The sequence below is a fragment of the Stegostoma tigrinum genome, chromosome 25, assembly GCF_030684315.1.
Source record: "Stegostoma tigrinum isolate sSteTig4 chromosome 25, sSteTig4.hap1, whole genome shotgun sequence".
NCBI lineage: Eukaryota > Metazoa > Chordata > Chondrichthyes > Orectolobiformes > Stegostomatidae > Stegostoma > Stegostoma tigrinum.
The window spans coordinates 38,572,171-38,592,080 of NC_081378.1; the positions used below are offsets into that span (position 1 = coordinate 38,572,171).

At 36.5% G+C, this 19,910-nt stretch overlaps 1 protein-coding gene across 3 annotated transcripts in view; it reads right to left on the reverse strand.

Annotated features, from left to right (window-relative positions):
- lrrk2 (leucine-rich repeat kinase 2) overlaps positions 1–19,910 on the reverse strand; it is a 130,305-nt gene that overhangs the window by 108,649 nt on the left and 1,746 nt on the right. For all 3 annotated transcript variants that reach the window (XM_048554222.2, XM_048554221.2, XM_048554223.2), the window contains exons 3-12: positions 17,781–17,890; positions 11,734–11,822; positions 9,909–10,043; positions 8,837–8,971; positions 8,346–8,477; positions 8,104–8,223; positions 7,075–7,184; positions 3,808–3,887; positions 3,561–3,667; positions 3,344–3,473 (exon numbers count right to left, since the gene is read on the reverse strand). In XM_048554222.2, the coding sequence (XP_048410179.1) occupies positions 3,344–3,473; positions 3,561–3,667; positions 3,808–3,887; positions 7,075–7,184; positions 8,104–8,223; positions 8,346–8,477; positions 8,837–8,971; positions 9,909–10,043; positions 11,734–11,822; positions 17,781–17,890 (1,148 nt within the window). The remainder of the gene's footprint in view (positions 1–3,343; positions 3,474–3,560; positions 3,668–3,807; positions 3,888–7,074; positions 7,185–8,103; positions 8,224–8,345; positions 8,478–8,836; positions 8,972–9,908; positions 10,044–11,733; positions 11,823–17,780; positions 17,891–19,910) is intronic.

A 19,910-nucleotide genomic window follows, 5' to 3' on the forward strand; every position in this document is an offset into this window, starting at 1 on the left:
ATAAGTTGATTTTAATTTTGAAACAAAGCAGAATATGTGTATATAATCTTCCACTCATTTACTGCTGTGAGAATCCATCGTGAATAGTTTTGGACAGTTGCATCTTGATTTCCAATGTACAAGACACCATGCATAGGGGGCAACAAGATGTAGAGCTGGATGAACACAGCAGGCCAAGCAGCATCTTCATTCTTTCCAGTCTAAAACCGTAACTTCATTCAAAGAAATCACAAGTGGAGCAGGTTTGCGAAGATAAGAAACCCACACTGTTGCCAATAACAGTTAGACTTGTAACATTGGAGGCTACCCTTTAAAGACCACTTTTGAAAAGAACATGAATTATAACTGAAGTAAGAATTATTGGCACTGAGCACAACATGCAAAATAACAAAAAGTGCCCCAAATCCACCTCAAGTTAGATGATGTCACTAACAAATGCAAACATTTGCAAAAGTCCACTTTATAAAAACATTCCAAATTCCATTTGTATTAGCATAACAAGTATTTTATTAGCAGCTATTCTGCTAATAGTATACCAGTTCTCATGAAGAGTGGTGTATATTTAAGGGCACAATGCATAATGTCTGCAAATAGATCCTGAGGTAATCAGAGGATGACTGATTAGAAAAGGCTGCCTGCCTCACCACTTGGACAGCATCAACAGCATGGATAAATCCATGATCAGTAGGGCTCTTACAAAGCAACTATCTTCTGTACTCTATGATTACTCTGCATCTTTAACAAAGCATGATGGTGCATACGAGTGGCAAGTTCTCAGAATAGAGAAATAAAAATATTAACTACTTCATTGCTTGAAGTCAGTGACATGATTAATGAAATGTCAACATCAACTCTCTCAGGATTGTACTTTCTACTGCACATCCCATAAAAAAAATGCAGATCCAGTGTGGAATATGGCCAACCGGAACAAGGCGGTTATGAGGCATCAAGACACTAGCAGTATTCTTGCAACAGCAGTAACAAAAACCGATATCATTTTGTTTCTTCCCCACTACTAAGAGTTTATCACAAAGTGTTCCTGAAATGTCAAGCTTTGCAATGTTTTTTGCAATTGAACCACATTTGTGCAATAATTTCTTATCAGTGTACAATATTTCTTCAATTTAGAGTGAGCACCAAAAAGAGAACTTCATTACCAACGCATTCATGATCTTAGTAATGCCAAAAGGGAAACAGCATAATGTGGCAACCAATAAACTGAGAAAATAAACACTATTCTAAGTACTGCACAGTTTTTAACTGGATAAGAAGAATAAAATCATAAGGTTTCTGCCCCATCTTTTCTACTGGCCACAAATAGAGGTAGAAAAACTGAACTTACAATAATAAAGTACGATTACCCAGGATCTTGGAATGGTAGAAAGTAGGCTTGCATTTATAATATCTAATATCAAGTTTTGAATTTCGGCAATGTTGCAATTGGAGTTTAAATTATTCCTCTAGAGGAGAATGGAAAGCAAAAAGATACCAAATAAAAGGAAAATAAAGCAGATATTGGAAATCTTAAATAGAAACAGAAATGCTGGACGTACTTGGCAAGTCAGGCAGCATTTACTATGAGATCAGCAGTTAACAATTAAAGACTGTTGGCAGACAGGAACCACAAAATAGAAATAAATGGGTATTTTCCCCTGAGTGGGGCAAACAGTGACATATGGTATACTGCAGAGATCAGTGCTCAGACCCTAGCTTTTCATAGGATATATTAATGATTTAGATAAGGGAACTAAATGCAATATCGCAAGTTTGTAGACAACTCGAGTTGGGTGAGCTACTGGGAGGATGCTGAGATGCTTCAGTGTGACTTGGACAAGTTAAGCATCTACATGGCAGGTGAAGTACAACATGGATAAATGTGACCTTATCCTCTATGGTGGCAAAAATAAGAAGGTTGATTATTATCTGAATGGTAATAGTTTGAGAAATGGAGAGACGCAACAAGACCTGGGTGTCCTTGTAAAGAGATAACAAAGTGTGGAGCTGGATGAACACAGCAGGCCAAGCAGCATCTTAGGAGCACAAAAGCTGACGTTTCAGACCTAGGCCCTTCATCATAGGCCCGAAACATCAGCTTTTGTGCTCCCAAGATGTTGCTTGGCCTGCTGTGTTCATCCAGAACCACACTTTGTACTTTGGGATTCTCTAGCATCTGCAGTTCCCATTATCTCTGTCCTTGTAAAGAGCTTCGGTGAGACCACACTTGAAGTACCGTGCTCAGTTTTGGTCTCTTTAATCAAGAGAAGGATGTCCTGGCTCAGGAGGGAGTGCAATGAAGGTTTACCAGCTTGATTCCTGGGATCGCTGGAATGACATGTGAAAAGAGTCTGGATCAGCAAAGACTATGTTCACTGGAGTTTAGAAGACAGTTTAGACAGCTCCTAGAGCCCTATCAAATTCTAACAGGATCAGACAGGGTAAATGCTGAAGGGAGGTTCCCTATGACTGGGGAGTCCAGAGCCAGGCGTCACAAATACATGCAGTAGGCCATTCAGGACTGAGATAAGGAGAAATTTCTTCATCCAGAGAATTGCCAGCCTGTGGAATTCTCTGCCACAGAATGCTGTTGAGGCCAAAACATTGAACGTTTTCTAGAGTGAGACATATATAGTTCTTATCGCTAAAGGAATCAAAGGGTATAGGGAATAACTGAGAACAGAGTACTGAGTTGCATGATCAGCCATGATCATATTGTATGGCGGAGCAGGTTCAAAGGGGCTACTTCTGCTCCTAACCGCTTTATAAGTTGATGACATTTCAAAAAAACTGTTATGACCGCTGTAGAGTTTGATCATTTTTTAAAAAGTATTCTAAATGTCCAGGTGATAGTGAAACAGATGATGCAAGAAGATTTCCTGCTTTAATTTGACTGTAACAGACTGCAAGTAAAATAGACCAATGGCCAATGGCCAAACACAATCTCTTTTTGTGAACGACTCATTCTAAAGGCACAGATCAAATTTCTCCTTTTTACTTTTAAAAAAAACTTAAAAAGTCCACTTCACATATGTACTTTATATTGTCCCCTACATACCAATTCTGGTTCTGATTAAAAGTAATTGATTTGATACATTAACACTGGTTCATAGATGCTGCCTCACCAAATCAGTATCTCTAGCATTTTCAATTTTATAGGAATGTAGGAAGGGGAATAGGTCATTCACCTCTGAGCCTGTTCCATCATTCATTGAGATCACAGCTGATGTATGACCTAACTGCATATGCTTGTGAACCCAATATCTGGACACTGCAAAGTAAATCTGTGCTGAAATCGCAATAGTTCTAAAACATATTTTGTTACTTGGGAAAAAAAACCAACATTTACCTTCCAAGAAACAGTTTATTAAGGAATTTGCAGGCACTTTCCAGAACATCATAAGAGTCTGAATGCTTTTTCATAAAGTCTAGAATGTTGATATGTATCCCTTTTGCCAAGAGAAGCCTTCTGATTTGTACTGTTAAATAAAATTCAACAAAACATTGTCAAAAACAAAACTGCTTGCTTTATTATTTTCTTGGATGCTTTTTCATTTTTAACTCACCACTTTTGTCGGCCAAAGTTGCCAGAACGTTTGCCGCTGCTAAAAACACTTCTTTTGAATTGGAATGTAGTAACATCGCTGTCATCACCAGTCTGTAAACTGGATAGCTGCAGTACAATAAGATATTTCTTTCACACATTCTTATCAGAATTAGACAAGTAAGAACTAACATTTCAAAACACATTTAAGTTACATGTACACTGAAGATACAGCTAAGCACAGCTTAAAACAAATTAAATGTCTGTACCATGCTTCTTCATCCTCAAACTTTGTATGAAGATCATTCTGATACAGAAGTAGATAGTATAGTGCCCAACAAGCTGCTTCCTGAAAGAAGAACATTGCATATCAAGTGATCACGTCCATGTTGATCTTTGTTCTATATGCTCTGCAGACTAGCATCTTACATTTTTAATTCATTAGAACTATATATTTTCTCTCCAACAAAACTGGCAGCAACTTTGATTCTCATGATTATGACTGTAATGACTCTCTGAACCAATGTCAGGTGCATCTCCATTAATGTATTCTTGGAAATTTATAATATTGTCAATCTAATTTGACAACATGTATCATTTTATACACTATGATGAAAAGCTAAATGTAAAGTTAGAAAATTAAATCTCTGTTGCACAACATACAGGCTTGGGAACAGAGTTAACAAACCTTTCATTCACACCTGCCATACATCAAGTTACTTATATTGCATTGCACTTTGTAAATTATTCAATTTTCCATGTATATCCTTCATTAGTATTATTTGAGAAATTCACATCTTAATACTTACATTTGCAAATGAAAGAATACTCAGAACGCATCATTATAGCACAACGACTCATGGTTATGCAGTGTAATTATGACTTCAGAACCAAATGATTGAGGATTCATAATTGTAACTGATTGGTATTGAAATGTCAGCCTCATAAAGCAAAAGATTTAAGAATACTTTAAATTTTGACACATTGGCTGCAGAGGTTCCACAAGTACCCAAGAAATTTTTGGTGCATTTTGTGAGGAAGGGGAAAGAGAATATCTATAACAAGACGTACACAAGCTCTTCTTTCAATTGCTTTGGGGAAAAAGAAATGTGTATTTTTTAAAACACAAAGTTTAAAAAAATGCTCTTAAGAATCCTGAAATTCCACAATGAACAATCAGTTTTTCTTGTCAAATAGCCCACATTTGCATTGTAATAGAATAATACATTCCACAACAGTATAAGATGAGTAGACATCAAAATAAATATTCCATCTTGCAATTTTCTTGTATCCTACAAATTAGTTTGAATGAGCTAAACAAAAAATAAATCATCACTGGTTAAATAGAAATTAACTCTTCAGTTGGATGATGCATAATAGGCAATACATCAGCCCACTGAAATGCTAACCTAGCTTCAGCTTAACCACAATTTGCGCAAGATGATTTTGATGAATCCACAGATAGGAAAAATGACAGCAAAACAAAAAATCCTGGAATCCCTTTTTTCCAAAGTAATAGTGAAATGCACACTGTGTCTTGTAGGGTGATCCTATTTCTAACTGCAGGGCATTCAACTAAGTGCATGTCATCACATCTACTTGTTCCACAATTCTAAGTAGACACCTGATTGAAAAACTGATAAAACAACCCTGATGTAAATGTAACTCTCAACTGAGGAAAAGTGGGTCATTTTAAAATAACACAATGGTTTACAACACAAATTATCACCAGTACATAAAGGGCTATCACGTTTTGAGGTATCACTGGTCATTGAACTCAAATTCCATGTCTGCCTCAGAAATTAGAGATAAACATCACTGAAGAATTACTACTGCATAATAAAACCATGTGAGAAATCACAAAAAGAAAACCAGGCCTGAAAACTTTAATGAAAGACACAGCGCATAAGAGTTATCAGAGCCACAAACCACAGAGTACGGATAAAAGATCAACAAACATACAGAATGATCGTAGCAAAAACACAACAACCAACATTGCAAGTTGAACAGATCACTGGACGGTAGTAAGGAAACATATCATTGATACCATTCAATGATAAATCAGTAGAAAAGCAAAACTATTTCTTAGAACAAGTGTAACATGAAAGCTGTGCAACTACCTGGAAGAGGAACACACTCACTGAAATAAGGAAGCGTGCAGAACATCCTGAACTTCAGAATAAGACTATTCTAGACAAGGAAGGTTGATCAAAGCATCACAGATTAGCCCGTGAGGTCTCATACTTCGGGAAAGATGGTTACAGAGTGTATAAGACATGATTAATGAGAAAAAATTAAATGGAAGCAGAAATTCTAACCTACTACTGGGAGAATGTATTTCATTTAATTGAAATACAATGCTCTTGCACAAAGTTCCATGGATTCTATCAGTGAGGCTAAACACAGTCAGATCACAAGCAAGGGACAAGAGAGCAAGTAAAGCAGTTTGAGAGAAGACAATAATACTGCTGCTTTGGTCTAGGTGCACACTGCAGATAACTGAGCCAGGTTAACCAGGATATGTATGTCAAGTCTGCACTTCAAGGAAAGAAAATACTAGTTTCTCATCCAATATATGGAATATAGGTTGGGGTCTATCTGACTTTGTACTTTCAAAGATAAAATTAACTGGGTTATTTGCTTCTAGTTTTTACGTGGTGGAAGAAATCTACAGTGGCCCTCACAGAGCATTGTGGCAGAAAACATAGCTTGGAAAGCTGTGGGAAGTCAGTTGGGTATCTGCTAACAGCCTGTACAAGGAACAGCACCATTCATAAAAATGAATGGTCTCATAGCCAACCAAACTATTAAAAGAATCCCTATAATATCATATCTCAAATGATAACTAAAACATTAGTAAGCATCAAAGTGAATTTGGAAGGGCTATGGCATTCTGTGGGTTGTTCCTTAAGGAAGTGAATGAACCTTTAGGTTTATTAGAATTTATAAAGGAATTTGGGGGGTGGTAGGGGGTGCGGTAATTAAAAAGTAAAACTAATTAAGATACTTGTATATTATTATGTTAAGTTAGAAGTGTTTTCTTTGTTTAATTCTTTTCAATGTGGAAGTAAGTTTGCTTTTGTGGAAAAGCATAAAATCTTTGTAGCTTTACTGGATAATGGTTGGACATTCCAATTTCATCTTTAAACATTAATGTGACCATAAAAGGTTCAATACCTTACTTCTAAAGCATCTCTCAGCTGAGTATCTACAAGCTCCTCCTATTGTTTCTCACAGACAAAATGAGATGTGATCATTACTTTATAGAATTTACAGCGCATTTTTCAAAAATGAGCTAAGATAACATTACAAAATTGACTCTGCTTCCGGGATAGGAAAAATTTCTTCAGCAGGTTTTCAATGCTTCAACAGAATTTAAAACTTTTAGAAAAATCCAGGACTATTCCACAGTCAAATTTAGCAAACCAAAATATTGAAATTGGTTCACTTCCTAGCAGTTTAAAGTAACTGAATATTTTTTTAAAAATGATATGAAAGTTAAGCATTTCATGTGAGTAAACAGTAATATTCCTCACCTGGACCTTTGCATTTCCTTTGAATGTTTGCAAAGCTCGACAGCAAGCCTCTGTCCAGCACAGATCAACTTCTTTTTCTTCAAGATCCTTATTCACAAATATTGTTTCAGCTTCATAAAGATACATTGAAGGAATTAGAATTTTCTTTAGTCTAAAGGAACACTATTATCGCAACACTGTCATTGGTCACTCAGAAATTGAAATTTAATTTGTTAACTGTGGCACTCTAACAGGGAACAGCATAGCACATGGTAAAAAAGGAAAATATTGTCAAGTTTATACTGACGATGTCACGTTTTGCTAAATCAGTCACTTGGAGTAGCAACTGGCCAATAACAGACATGTTTAAAGCAGAGAGGAAAATAAACACCATGGAAGGTATCAGGAATCCACAGATCAATCAAATTTTACAAAGACAAAACCTCAAAGATTCTGATTTCTGCATCCAAAGTGTTAATACTATTTTTCTTATCACAAATGCTGCCAAACTTACAATACATTTCCTGGTTTTGTTTTAATACAGCCATTGGATTCGATAGTTGGCTACTTAATTTATGTTTATTCTGAAACAATTTTTCTGCATCATAATTTTTGTTTACAATTAATTCATTCCTGTAAATTAAATCTCACTATTTGATCAGACCCTCAACATTTGGTGCTCTGAGTTCCAAGATAGCAGACTTCTTCTTTTCCAAGGTCTCAGATGCAGCCACTTTACTAAAATATCAAGTGATGGCCTGCTGTCAGCAAATGAATCAAGGTTTTTTTTCAAGAATTGTCTGAAGGTAAAGTGGAGAGAGCAATAAGGGAAACTTCCATAACAGCAGCTTCATGATTTCTAGGGGCTGTTTCAAAAATCAGTTTTTTTTATTGAACTCGTGAGCAACTATTGCTTCAAAGGTTGTTGAGGACCATTTGTAATGATGGAAACTTTTGCTCCATAGCTGTGATTGAAGTTGTGGTGAAGTATTATATATAAAACAAAGCATATATTTAAATTTAATTTGTTTAATTTGAAATGTTGCTTACTTAAAAGAGCCAGACTGCTGAGGGCAGCAGCCTGCAAGGTGCCATTCTGCGGATATTTCAGAATTGCATTAATGAGAGCCTCAGGCGCTCCATGCAGTAATAAAATATTGTAAAAATTATCTGGAAAACAAAAATTAAGTTCCATTTATTTTTACCTCAATTGTACTTCATTAATGTGTTTTTCATCAAGCGTAGCTTTCATCAAAACCATAATGTGATGATAATAAAGGAATTAAGCTTACCAAATGTAAACCTCTGAAGTAAACAGCAGCCAGTTTCATGAATTGCCTCATTGTCAGGAAATCTTTTCATTGCATCAGTTACTAGACTGTAACATTTTTCATTTCCTGACATCAGAATTTCTACATTGTTTTCTGAAAGTAGAAATCTATTATTAATTCTGCATGTATGAAAACCAATTCTCACTTCCCTCAATCAAACTGTTTCAGCATCCATCTCAAAGTAATTGGCCACTGACTTGTCAAATGGTCTCAAATATCACATTTCATAGCCTGTAACAGATACAGGTTTATAAAGATTTGCCCATGTTTTCTCATTTTACAATTGTTAGATATTAATTGTAAGATGACAATCTCTTGAAAGCTCAACTTAACTTGCTTTACAAACATAAACCTGAAATATTGTTTACTTTTATATAATTACAACGTAAAGGAGCACTTTACATACAATTTGGTACACGGTTATGAAGAGTTTGCTAAGCAATTCAACTTACGTGGACCAGCCAAAGGAAGCAGAGCTCTCAAGCTGTGCAGTACCAAATCTTCATGTTCACTGAATTTTTTTATGGCTTCCAAAATTACCCAGTGATCTTTCTCTTCTACAAATTCGACTATCTGCTCATCTGGAACTTAAATTATATCCGAACACTATGAATAAAGCATCAAAAACAAATGAAGAACAAAAGCCAGGGAGCTGTAAAAAATGAATGGTTGTACCTCAACAGAGTTGGGATCAATGTCTTCACAAGAAGGTTAAATGCTATGGCTGCTATGTGAGGTACCAAGATGAAGCATTAAAAAAAAAGCACTGAGAAGCTGAAGAGATAAACAATATGAAAATAAATAGTTCAGAATTTGTTGGTCAGGGTGAAAACCAAGGCATACTAAAGATGGATCTGGAGTGCATGTGAATGAATACTGAGGATATGGTAGACTGCAGAAACAAGTAGGCATGTGATACTATGATTGTGTGGCAATAGCAGAGCCCTGGCTCAAACAAGGGGTAGAATGGGCACCTAATATTCCTAGATACAATGCAGAAAAGACAGCAAAGGAACTAAAAGAGAGAGGGCCTGGCAGTATTAGTCAAAAATACTGCTACAGCACCAAAAAGGGTTGCAAGTTCAAAGCTGGAATCAACTTGCTCAGAATTAAGGAACAGAAGAGGAGCAATAACATTACAGGGTACGGATTACAGGTGACTAAAATATGGGAAAGAGACAGAACAGCAAATATGCAGGTATATTGCAGACATATGCAGGATCTGTAAAATAGCTTTATTGGGATATTCCTGTATAGACCATGGCTGTTCAAAAAAATGTATAGAAAAGCAAAAGGTCTGCAATTTCTTACCTGTATGCAAGAAAACTTACTTTGCCAGCATATTGTTTTTCTTCAAATGCTTTTAGATATTATGTTAAAAGGTGAATTTGTTTCCAATGGTTCAACATGCACATCTCTTGAAAAGTACCCACAGTACATGAGTTACAAGTCTTTTAATACAACCCTTGTCAATAAAATCCTCACGTTCCAACTAAGTCTAGAGCACATATTCAACAGAATTACCTTTTTCTAAAAGTGCACACAATACTTGACACCCATACATCTGAATTCCACAATGGTCAGCAAGTTTCTTCATCCCATCAAGAACCAAAGAAAACACATCCGTTTCATCATCTCGAAGCAATAATGAAATTTCATCTGCAATGTAATTTCAAAAAGCAGCATTTTCTTAAAAGATGTCACACAGAACTTAACTGCCAACACTGCATCAATGTAACAAAATGGAAATACAATAACAGTTACAAAAATCAAATATTCAATTTTCTTTTTAACCACTGACTAAAAAGGAAGGATGCATGAAAGACTCATTGTGAAGTAAACCAATACAGCAAAGTATGGTCTTGTTTAAAAAACACATTCACAAGTTCCACATGTATTAATAAATTATGATAAGTCCACACAAACACATTTGGCTTCATCTAACAGGGTTCAAGCTAAGCTGCTGATCAAACAGTGTAACAAAAACTTTATGTGCAACACTACATTGCTGATGCAAATAACAAGCCATACTTTTTTCCAATGTTCATAAATGCCTATAAGCTGTTATTAAAAGAAAGGTAAAGTAGCTCTAGGTTATCCAATTCATGTACATTACATTTTAAACTCACTTTTAACCTTATTTAATAATCCAAGGAAAACATTTCCTCATTTTTTATCAAGACTAATGATAATTAAAGACTAAAGCTACATGATTGAAACAAATGCGTTTATAACACAGTCCTTAAAAAGATGCACTACAGACAACAGACATTCAATTTAACAATACAGAACATAATAACCAACTAGTTTAACAATCTTTTGAATTCTACTAATGATGCATTGTATTGTTCTTCTATATATAATGATGCATTTTTAAAACAAACACAAGGAAAGCAGCACTTTTTATTTGAATTATCCAATTCTGAGCTGGTAGGAATTACGTCTACTAGTGTACTCATATACCTGATGGACAATGAAAGATTAATAATGGGTACACAATCACCTGATTAGTGAAAGAATCTGAATTGCTCATGAGGCAGTCACAGTTCAATAAGTTTACAAGTCAGGCTTGCGACTTGTCAAAGCATCACCTACTTTGATTTTTACTTAGTTCAATTTTTCTGATCAATTAGGTTAAAAATACTGATCTCACATTCTTATTTAGCATGATGTACAAACATTGCTTACTGAACCTCAAAATTTTGAAATGTACATTTACGGTAAATCAATTTAAATTTTCAATCTTACCTAATAATTCTGGTTATTTCAGGGAGTATGCCTGTGATCAAATAATCTAGTTAAGTGGCAGCATTGTTTCAAGGACTGCCCTGTTTTTATGTATTGCTGAAAGATTTTCTAATTATAAATGAACACATCTGAAGTTTTTTAACCCTTAAAACATGTGTCATCTGGTAATTATACAGATTTGATCGAAAACAGTTTGATCTGTGCTTTAACTATTACATAGTGTCAGATCAAAACAGATTCCTGCCTCTTAAAATTACCGAAAGGTTTATTGCTCAAGCTAAGGGAGAAACACCCAATTCAAGAACAAATCTGCAGAATATTTTATCATTAATCTAGCTCCCAGATACAAATCAGAATCTGCAAATCGTACCAGTCTACTTGCCTGACAGCTCCCTAGAATTTACAATATATCTTCCTGCAATAATTGCTGTCCCAATTATACGGCAAATATACTGGCGTAAAATCAGATAATGCATTGTAGACTTCTATTACATTAATTCTTCATGTATGGATTCTATCTCCACAAAGGTAGGAAGATGTAGTGAAGGAAAAGTGACATTGCTAAGACTTTCTTTTAAGATATTAACTAGATTTACTATACCTGATTGAATAAGGTGCGTTAATACCTTAAGGCCCAGCAGAAATATGGTGGGATGACAATTATAAAACAACAACAATTTCAGGATCTGTCTAAAATATGAAGAGGAAGAAAAATTGTCAAATACTGCAAGAAAAATCATTTTAGAAGTTTTACTTAAATATAAAATCATGGCTGACACTATTGCTTATTTGTTCTTAAATTGCTACTGTCATCAAAGATCCACCTGCCCTGATAGCAAAATAGTCTTCATAGTCACGATACAATACTTAGACAAAATAAAAACCACCAAAGTCTGTACAGAGGTAGCTGACTTCAGTCAAATAAGTTGTAGCACTACAAATGTTCAACATCCACTATGACTGGAAGATAAAAAACGTCAGGCTGTCAATTCCAGAAGTTGCTGCTAAAATTCTGGCCGAACTTTAAGAAGCAAAAGCAAAATAATGCAAGATGCTAGAGATCGTAAATAAAAACAAAAGAGCGCTAAAGAAGTTCAGAGGTCTGGCAGCATCTGTGGAGAAAGAAACAGAGTTCATGTTTCAAGACTAATATGACTCATCTCCAGAGCAATCTTAAGGTGGACCTAGGTGCCTGGACATGTCACTTTCTAGATTATAATTTGATCAGTTTTGAAGTGGGTATGGTTTTTATTCCATTCAAGTTTAGCAACAAAATTGTGACTTGCCCTTCAAAAGAATAGCATAAGGACAATCATCATACTGGAAGCCCACAAGAGATCTCTGCATCACATCCCATCAAAGGCCGCATATTCAGGAAAGCAAAGAAATGTGTTGGGAAAGAATAATACATAACATGAAATACTCATAAGCAAATAGCCACAGTGATCATGAGTTACGTAAACAAACACAGACAAGAAGATGTAATCAGCTCAATCAATAGGCTTAAATTGCAATAATGTTCAAAAAAAAGAACAACCATTAAGAGTTTAAAAACTTGTGCTTTTTATAAAAACTAGTGAAAGCAATGAATGGAAATAAGTATCTGCATGCACGCATACAAAAGAACAGAAAGCTATTCATTGCGTATATATGCAGAAGGGGAAAGAGTTAATTAAATCAACAAGACAGTAAAAATAGTAAACTATCAAGATACATAAAAACATGTTGTAAATGTTTCTCAAAGCAACTAATCAGGAAGAGATCAGGGAAGGTCAATGTGGACCCATTTAATATGGAGACAGGTAAAATTCAATGAAAATAAGGAAACGGCGGACATGTTAAAACAAATACCTGTATCTATCTTCACATGGAAGATGCAATAAAAATGAGGAACTTGGAAGACAAAATGGGACCAACTGGTAACAAATACACCATTCTAAATGATCAACAACCTACACAGTTTTAAAACAGGTGGCCACAGAGATAGTAGAGGTAGGAACATATTACTGGTTTTGACCTATTGAAGCACTTATAAAACCTAAGTTCCCAAGGATTACAACATAAAAAACACAACACTGCTACGAAAGGAGGAGAGAGAATATAGGGAATTATAGGCCCATTAGCATAATGTGAATAGCAGGTCAAATCCATCAATAGACACAGGGTAACAGATTACTTAGAAATCACAACATGATTAGTCATAGCCAACACACACTTAAGAAAAAGGGAACTCATGTTTAATAAGACTGTTACTGGCTACATCATCAAAATTTTTTGAAAAGTATTCAATAAGTCTGAAATAAGTAGTGCCCTTGCAAAATTAGAGCTGAGTACAGTATACTCAAGTATTGAGGATTGGTTATCATTCAGAGAACAGAGAGCCAGAATAAACTGCATTTTTGTAGTTTGACAGAGCCCTATAAGCATGGTGTCACAAGGATTAGATCTTTGGCTTCAGCTACTTACAATCAATCTAAAGACTTTGAAGAGGTAACACGTTGTAATATCTCAATGCTTGTCAGGAATACAAAGTGAGGTGGGAAAGCAAACTTTCGATACAGCCCTAAGAATGAGCCTGCCATAGTGTTGCTACTTCTCCAACACAATTTTGCCAGATACAATTGGGTTGCCAAATGATAAAGTCAAGCTTGTGTGAGCAGGCAGGAACTTTGCAGATGAAATATAATGTGGTGAAGTTACCCACGTTATCAGGAAACATAAAAATGTAGTATAAATTTGAATGAAGAATAGACTGAGAAACATTAGCATGGAAGAAAAGGGACAGTGGCAGCAGGGATACAAAGTTGGCTTAGCAACAGGAAATAGGCTGTAATGGTAGCAGTTGTTTCTGGACTGCAGGAAATCATAAAGTGTTATTCCATAGGGGTCAGTACAAGGAAAACTGCTGTTCTGAATATATATTAATGGCACAGGTCTGGGTGTGCGGGACCACAATTTCCAAATTTGCAGATAACACTAAACTTGGAAGCACTGCAAACTGTGACAAGGATAATGATAAACATCAAGTATTTTGCTGAAATGGGCAGACGTGGTGATATTATATTTTGTTGGGAGTAATGAGAAGAACCAAAATAAATCACAGGCTACAATTCTAGTGATGGTGCAGAAACAAAGAGATTGCGGCCCTAAGTGTGCACAAACCATTTAAGGTGACAGGGCAGATTGAAAAAGTGACAATAAAAATGGACAATGGAGCCTAGTGTTAATAAACAGAGGAATGTGACCAAGGCATATGGGGAATAAAATCCTCACTTACTGACTGAAAACTGGTGACACAACCACCTTCAATTTGGCCTTTTGCAACTTAGTAACATTTGACTCACACCAGGATTTCTGCCCTTATCAGAAAGTCTTTACTCCAAGAGCTGCTGGTCATTTGATTGAATCTCTAGTTCCAGTAACATCACAAGCAATGACTACTGCTGCTAGAACTGTAGGAGGTCCCAATTGATAGTATGTTGTACTGCAGCCAGATTTGAAGGTAAATCAACGTATTCAGCAACAGAAGGAAGTTACAGCAAACCTTTATACACCACCGATCACCATCAACAAGTGCAGTGTGTCTAATTCTGGACACCTTGCTTTAGAATAGATGGATAGGCTTTATAGAGGGTGCAGAAACATAGAAAATAGGTGCAACAGCAGGCCATTTAGTCCTTCAATCCTATACCACCATTCAATGTGATCATGGCTGACCGTGCAATCTCAGTATCCCATTCCAACTTTCTTTCCATTGCCCCTTGATCCCTTTAGCCACAGGGGCCATTTTCAGTTCCCTCTTGAATATATCTAATGAACTGGCCCAGCGGCTTTCTGCGGGAAAGAATCCCACAGGTTCACAACTCTGAGTAAAGAGTCCCAAACAGCTTAGCCCTCATTCTGAGACTGTGACCCCTGTTCTCGACTTCCTCAACATCAGGAACATTATTCCTCCATCTAGCTTGTCCAGTCCCATCAGGATTTTATACATTTCTATGAGATGCCCCCTCATTCATCTAAATTCCGGCAAGTGCAAGCCCAGTCGATCCAGTCTTTCCTAATATGCCAGTCCTGCCAGCTCAGGAATCAGTCTGGTAAACATTCACTGGAGTCGCTCAATAGTAAGAAAGTCTTTCCTCAGGCTAGGAGACCAAAACTGCAGACAATACTCAAGATGTGGACTCACTGAGGCCCTGTATAACTGTAGCAAGACATGCTCACTCTGATACTCAAAGCTTCTCACTATGAAGGCCAGCATATCATTGGTTTTCCTCACTGCCTGCTGCAGCTGCATGCCAACTTTCAGTGACCATTTCACCATGACACCCAGGTGTTGCTGCACCTCATCTTTTCTTAAATTTCCACCAGATAATAATGTCTTCCAGTTTTTGAGACCAAAGTGTGTAACTTCACACTTATCCACACTATATATTTGCCAAGTATTTGCCCACTCAGCCAGTATTTGTCGAAGTCACCTTGCAGCCTCTTAGCATCCTCCTCACAAGTACACATTGCCACCCAGTTTAGTGTCAGCTGAAAATTTGAAGATATTGCATTCAATTCCTTCGTCCAAATCGTTAATGTACATTGCGAACAACTGAGGTCCCAGCACTGAACCCCGCAGCACCCACTCATCACTGCCTGCCACTCTGAAAAGGGCCCATTTATTCCAACTCTCTATTTCCTGTCTGCCAACCAGTTCTCAATCCAGCCAATCCATTACCACTGATACCATGAGTTTTAATTTTCCTTACCAATCTCTTGTGTGGAACCTTGTCAAAAGCCTTTTGAAAGTCCATCTACTAATTCACCCTTGTCCACTCTACTGGTCACCTTCTCGAAAAATAGGACCAATTCTGTCACCACTTTCCAAATGCATATATATTACATCCTTACTAACTGACTCCAGCATTTTCCCCATCACTAATGTCAAGCTAACCAGCCTCCAATTCCCCATTTTCTCTCTCCCTTTTTGTTTAAAACAAGAGTGGAGTTACATTAGCTATCCTCCAGTCCATTGGAACCATTCCAGACTCTACAGAATGCTGAAAAATGATCACCAATGCATCTGCTATTTCTACGACCACTTCCTTAAGTACTCTGGGATGCAGAGCATCAGGCCATGGGGACTTATCAGGTTTTAATCCCATCAATTTCCCCAAAACCACTTTCTGCCTATAAAAACTACCTTCTGTTCCTCCTTCATGCTTGATCCTCTATTTCCTGGCATTTTCTGAAGGTTATTTACGTACCCCTTAGTGAAGACAAACCCAAAGTATTTGTTCAACTGGTCTGCCATCTCCAAAAGACTTATGAGAACAGTACCAATGATTAGGAGGTTCAGGAACAAAGGTAAATTGAAAAAGCTACGATTATTCCCCTTAGAGAAGGCTAAAAGATGTGATTTGATTTGATTTGATCTATTATTATTGCTACGTGTACCTAAGTTTTGCATGCGGTACAGGCAGATCATACCATACAAAGTGCATTGAGGTACTAGAACAGAATACAATGTTGTTATGGTTGCAGAGGTAAGTTGCTCAGACAGCAAGATCAGCATTAAAATTAAAATTTGAGAAGTCAAATAAAAGAGAAAATAGTGAGGGGCCTGGATGGTGTCAATAGTGAGAAACTGTTGCTATTGATGGAGCAGTTAAAAACCAAAGGACAAACATTACATTTGCCAACAAACTAAAGGCAACATGGGAAAACACATTTATGAATCAAATGGTTAAGATCTAGAATGCACCTCCTGAGAGGGTGGTGAATGCAGATTCAACTGTGTCTTTCAGAAGAGAAGTGGATAAGCACCCAAAAATAAAAACACAGTTATTAGGACCAAGCAAGGGAGTAGGACCAGCTAAATTGGTATTACAAAAAGTCAATACAAGCTCAGAGAAAATAGCTTCCTTCTGTGTCATAGTCATTGCATGATTCTATGATTCATTCAAAAGTACGTGGGTGTTCTTACAAGTGAACCACAGAAAATTAACACGGAACGATTAAGGCAGCAAATAACATTTAAATCCAAATTTGAATACAGTGTAGGCATAGATATTTACCACAATTATAAAAGGGACTGATGATGCCTCATCTGAAGTATTGTGAGACATTTTAGTTTTCTTGCGTAAGCAAGGATATACTTCCCTGGAGGGAGAACAACAAAGGCTTACCGAGTAAGTTTCTTGAATGCGAAGATTGTCAGGTGTGAAAATATTGGGGAATCTGTTGAGTTTAGCAAAATGTGACACATCTAAGTGAACACAAATTTGAGGGATTTTACATTAAGGGAATGCTTTTCTTCGCTGTAAAATCTCAAACATGGTATTTATGATGGCTGAGATGAGTAAAATTCTTATATAAACAGTTACGAACTTTGAGACTTGTTATGTCAGACAGCCATGGACCCTCAGTCATTCGTTAAATTCAAGACACAGCTCAACTGATTTTTCAGGATGAATGGAATTAGGGGTAGTTGGGAAAAATGTGAGACTATGGAGTTGAGTTTGATCAGCCATGATCTGGTTGAATGGTAGTGTAGACTGCTATTTTTGTCAATTCCACATTACTTTTAGAAAAAATGATCTAATTATGTTAGAATTAATTCATATCATTTCATCCCATCAAGTGAAATAAGAAAATACTTACTGATGCACTCCCAGGACATCCCAGTCCTTTCCCATATCCTGAGGTGTCGTCAATTTGTTAACAATGTTTGGACAGAGTTCCATCAGTTTACATAATAAAGACCAACCTGCCTGATTGAAGTAAAGGAAAAAGCATATCCAATGAATCATATTACTAGAAAGGTTATAAACATATTTGTTCACGCTTCTTTTGCAAAGAAAATTCAACTTTGTATTATATAGTACAAAGTAAGCAGTAATTTAACAATATTTTTAGAAAATGGAAAATTTCATAACAAACTTCTCAGAGTTTTGGTAAAATGCAAATGAGAGTATGGAAAAGTTAATAAGCCAAGGCATTGTTTCTCTCAGATATGTCACTTTAAGAACTCAATTGAAAGCAGAGCTGAATTCTTTATCTGGACAGCCTCTAATAAGAATGTATGAGTTACTTTTCAAAATTAAGCACTGGGAAATACATCAAGGTGGTTTAAATATAAGTCGCAAGAAAATTTAACAAAAAAAGCCTGTTCTGTTTTAACCTTGGTAATGACAGATATTAGCTTGACTCACTTCATTAAAAAATTGTCATAATTTGCTTTAGATTTTGTTCTTTCATAAACTTTGATTTTCTATTTAAAATCATAGACTTTGGACAGCTGACAGGTCTAGAGAACAAGGCTAGTCATAGTGAGCAACTTGGTAGGAAGACTGAGGATTGGAATTCCAGAATGTATTCTCTTGTCAATCTTCTTTCACTGCCACCTCCACCATCATGATTCCTGTTGCACAATTTGTACAACAGATCTGTTGCAGCTACAGAAGTAAACAAGCAAAGGGTTTCTTCCCTTCACTAACACTCCACTCTAGTAAAAGACTAATAGCCTTTTTATTTCTAAAATTCAAAAAGAGTTGAGAAAGCTTATTTAATATATGGTAAATGTGGAAAGATATTTAAGGTTTTTTGCTTAATAGCAGCTACCTTTCAGGTGTGTAAAGGTTTCTCCTTCTCAACTTTTCTGAGGCGTGGTGACCCTCAGGTTAAACCATCACCAGTCATCTCTCTCTCATCACGAGCAATCATATGGACTGATAAAGACAATGGAGACTTTACCTTTACCTTTTTACCTTTCAGATGGCATATTACATTCAGATCCTGCTTGGCAAAATCTGGTAGTTGCCAGGACGTACAACTTTCTTACCAGGCATCATCAGGGTGCCAAAGTGTATATATTACATGATTCACCAGAGTCTTTGGCTTGATTACAGCATCGTGGTCAAAACACCATTCATAGTTCAAGTGCATAAGCAGGAGAGTGAAATGGTGCTCAAGTATTTGAGAATCATTATCCTTTTCAGGTACTTTGAGTTAGACTGTCATGTTTCAGGTCGCAAAGTGATAGCACTAGACCTACACTTAAGTTTGTGCATTACACAGCGAGCAATGACAGAATAGCTATTATTCCACAGGTTGGTTTGATGCATCCTACTTTGACCTCAAGCTTGAACAAATGGTTTAGGGTCCATATACAAGATTCCTGAATGGACCAATTTTACTGTGTACAGCAATGTTGAACTCCCAGCAGAAATTCCAGCACCTCCCATGGAATGTTTGCAACAGAGCGCCACCTATATTCAACTAGCCTGCGCTTGCAGAAATCAGAAGATAATGTTTAATGCTGGATGTAGTCCAGTGATTGCTCAGTAAATGCTGTCCAATCTTGAGTGCACTAAGAATTATGCAAGCAACCAATTTAAAGATCATGAGTCAGTCTTAAAATGTGGCTCAGGTATGCTTGATAAAAGATACGTATTCATTTGCAGGAAAACAGATGTCCAAGCATTTCCTTTTTTAAAAATTCAAAAGTGTCAGGGAACAAGATTTTCTGGATACCTTGACCAATTAGAGTTGATTTACCAGTCAAAAGCAACTCTTCATGTGCATTATAAATTGTCATTCATTTTGAAATGGAGTGTTCTTGTCTTGCTGTCTTCGGGAGTGTCTCAAAAATCTTTTGCAGCTTTTACTTTGTTTTCCGCAATATTCAAGTCCTAAACTAGGAAGGAACAATCTGAACTTCATATCTTCTGGTATTTGCACACAGGCATGATTGTAACTTTAGCAGATTTATATAAAAACCCAAGATAACAA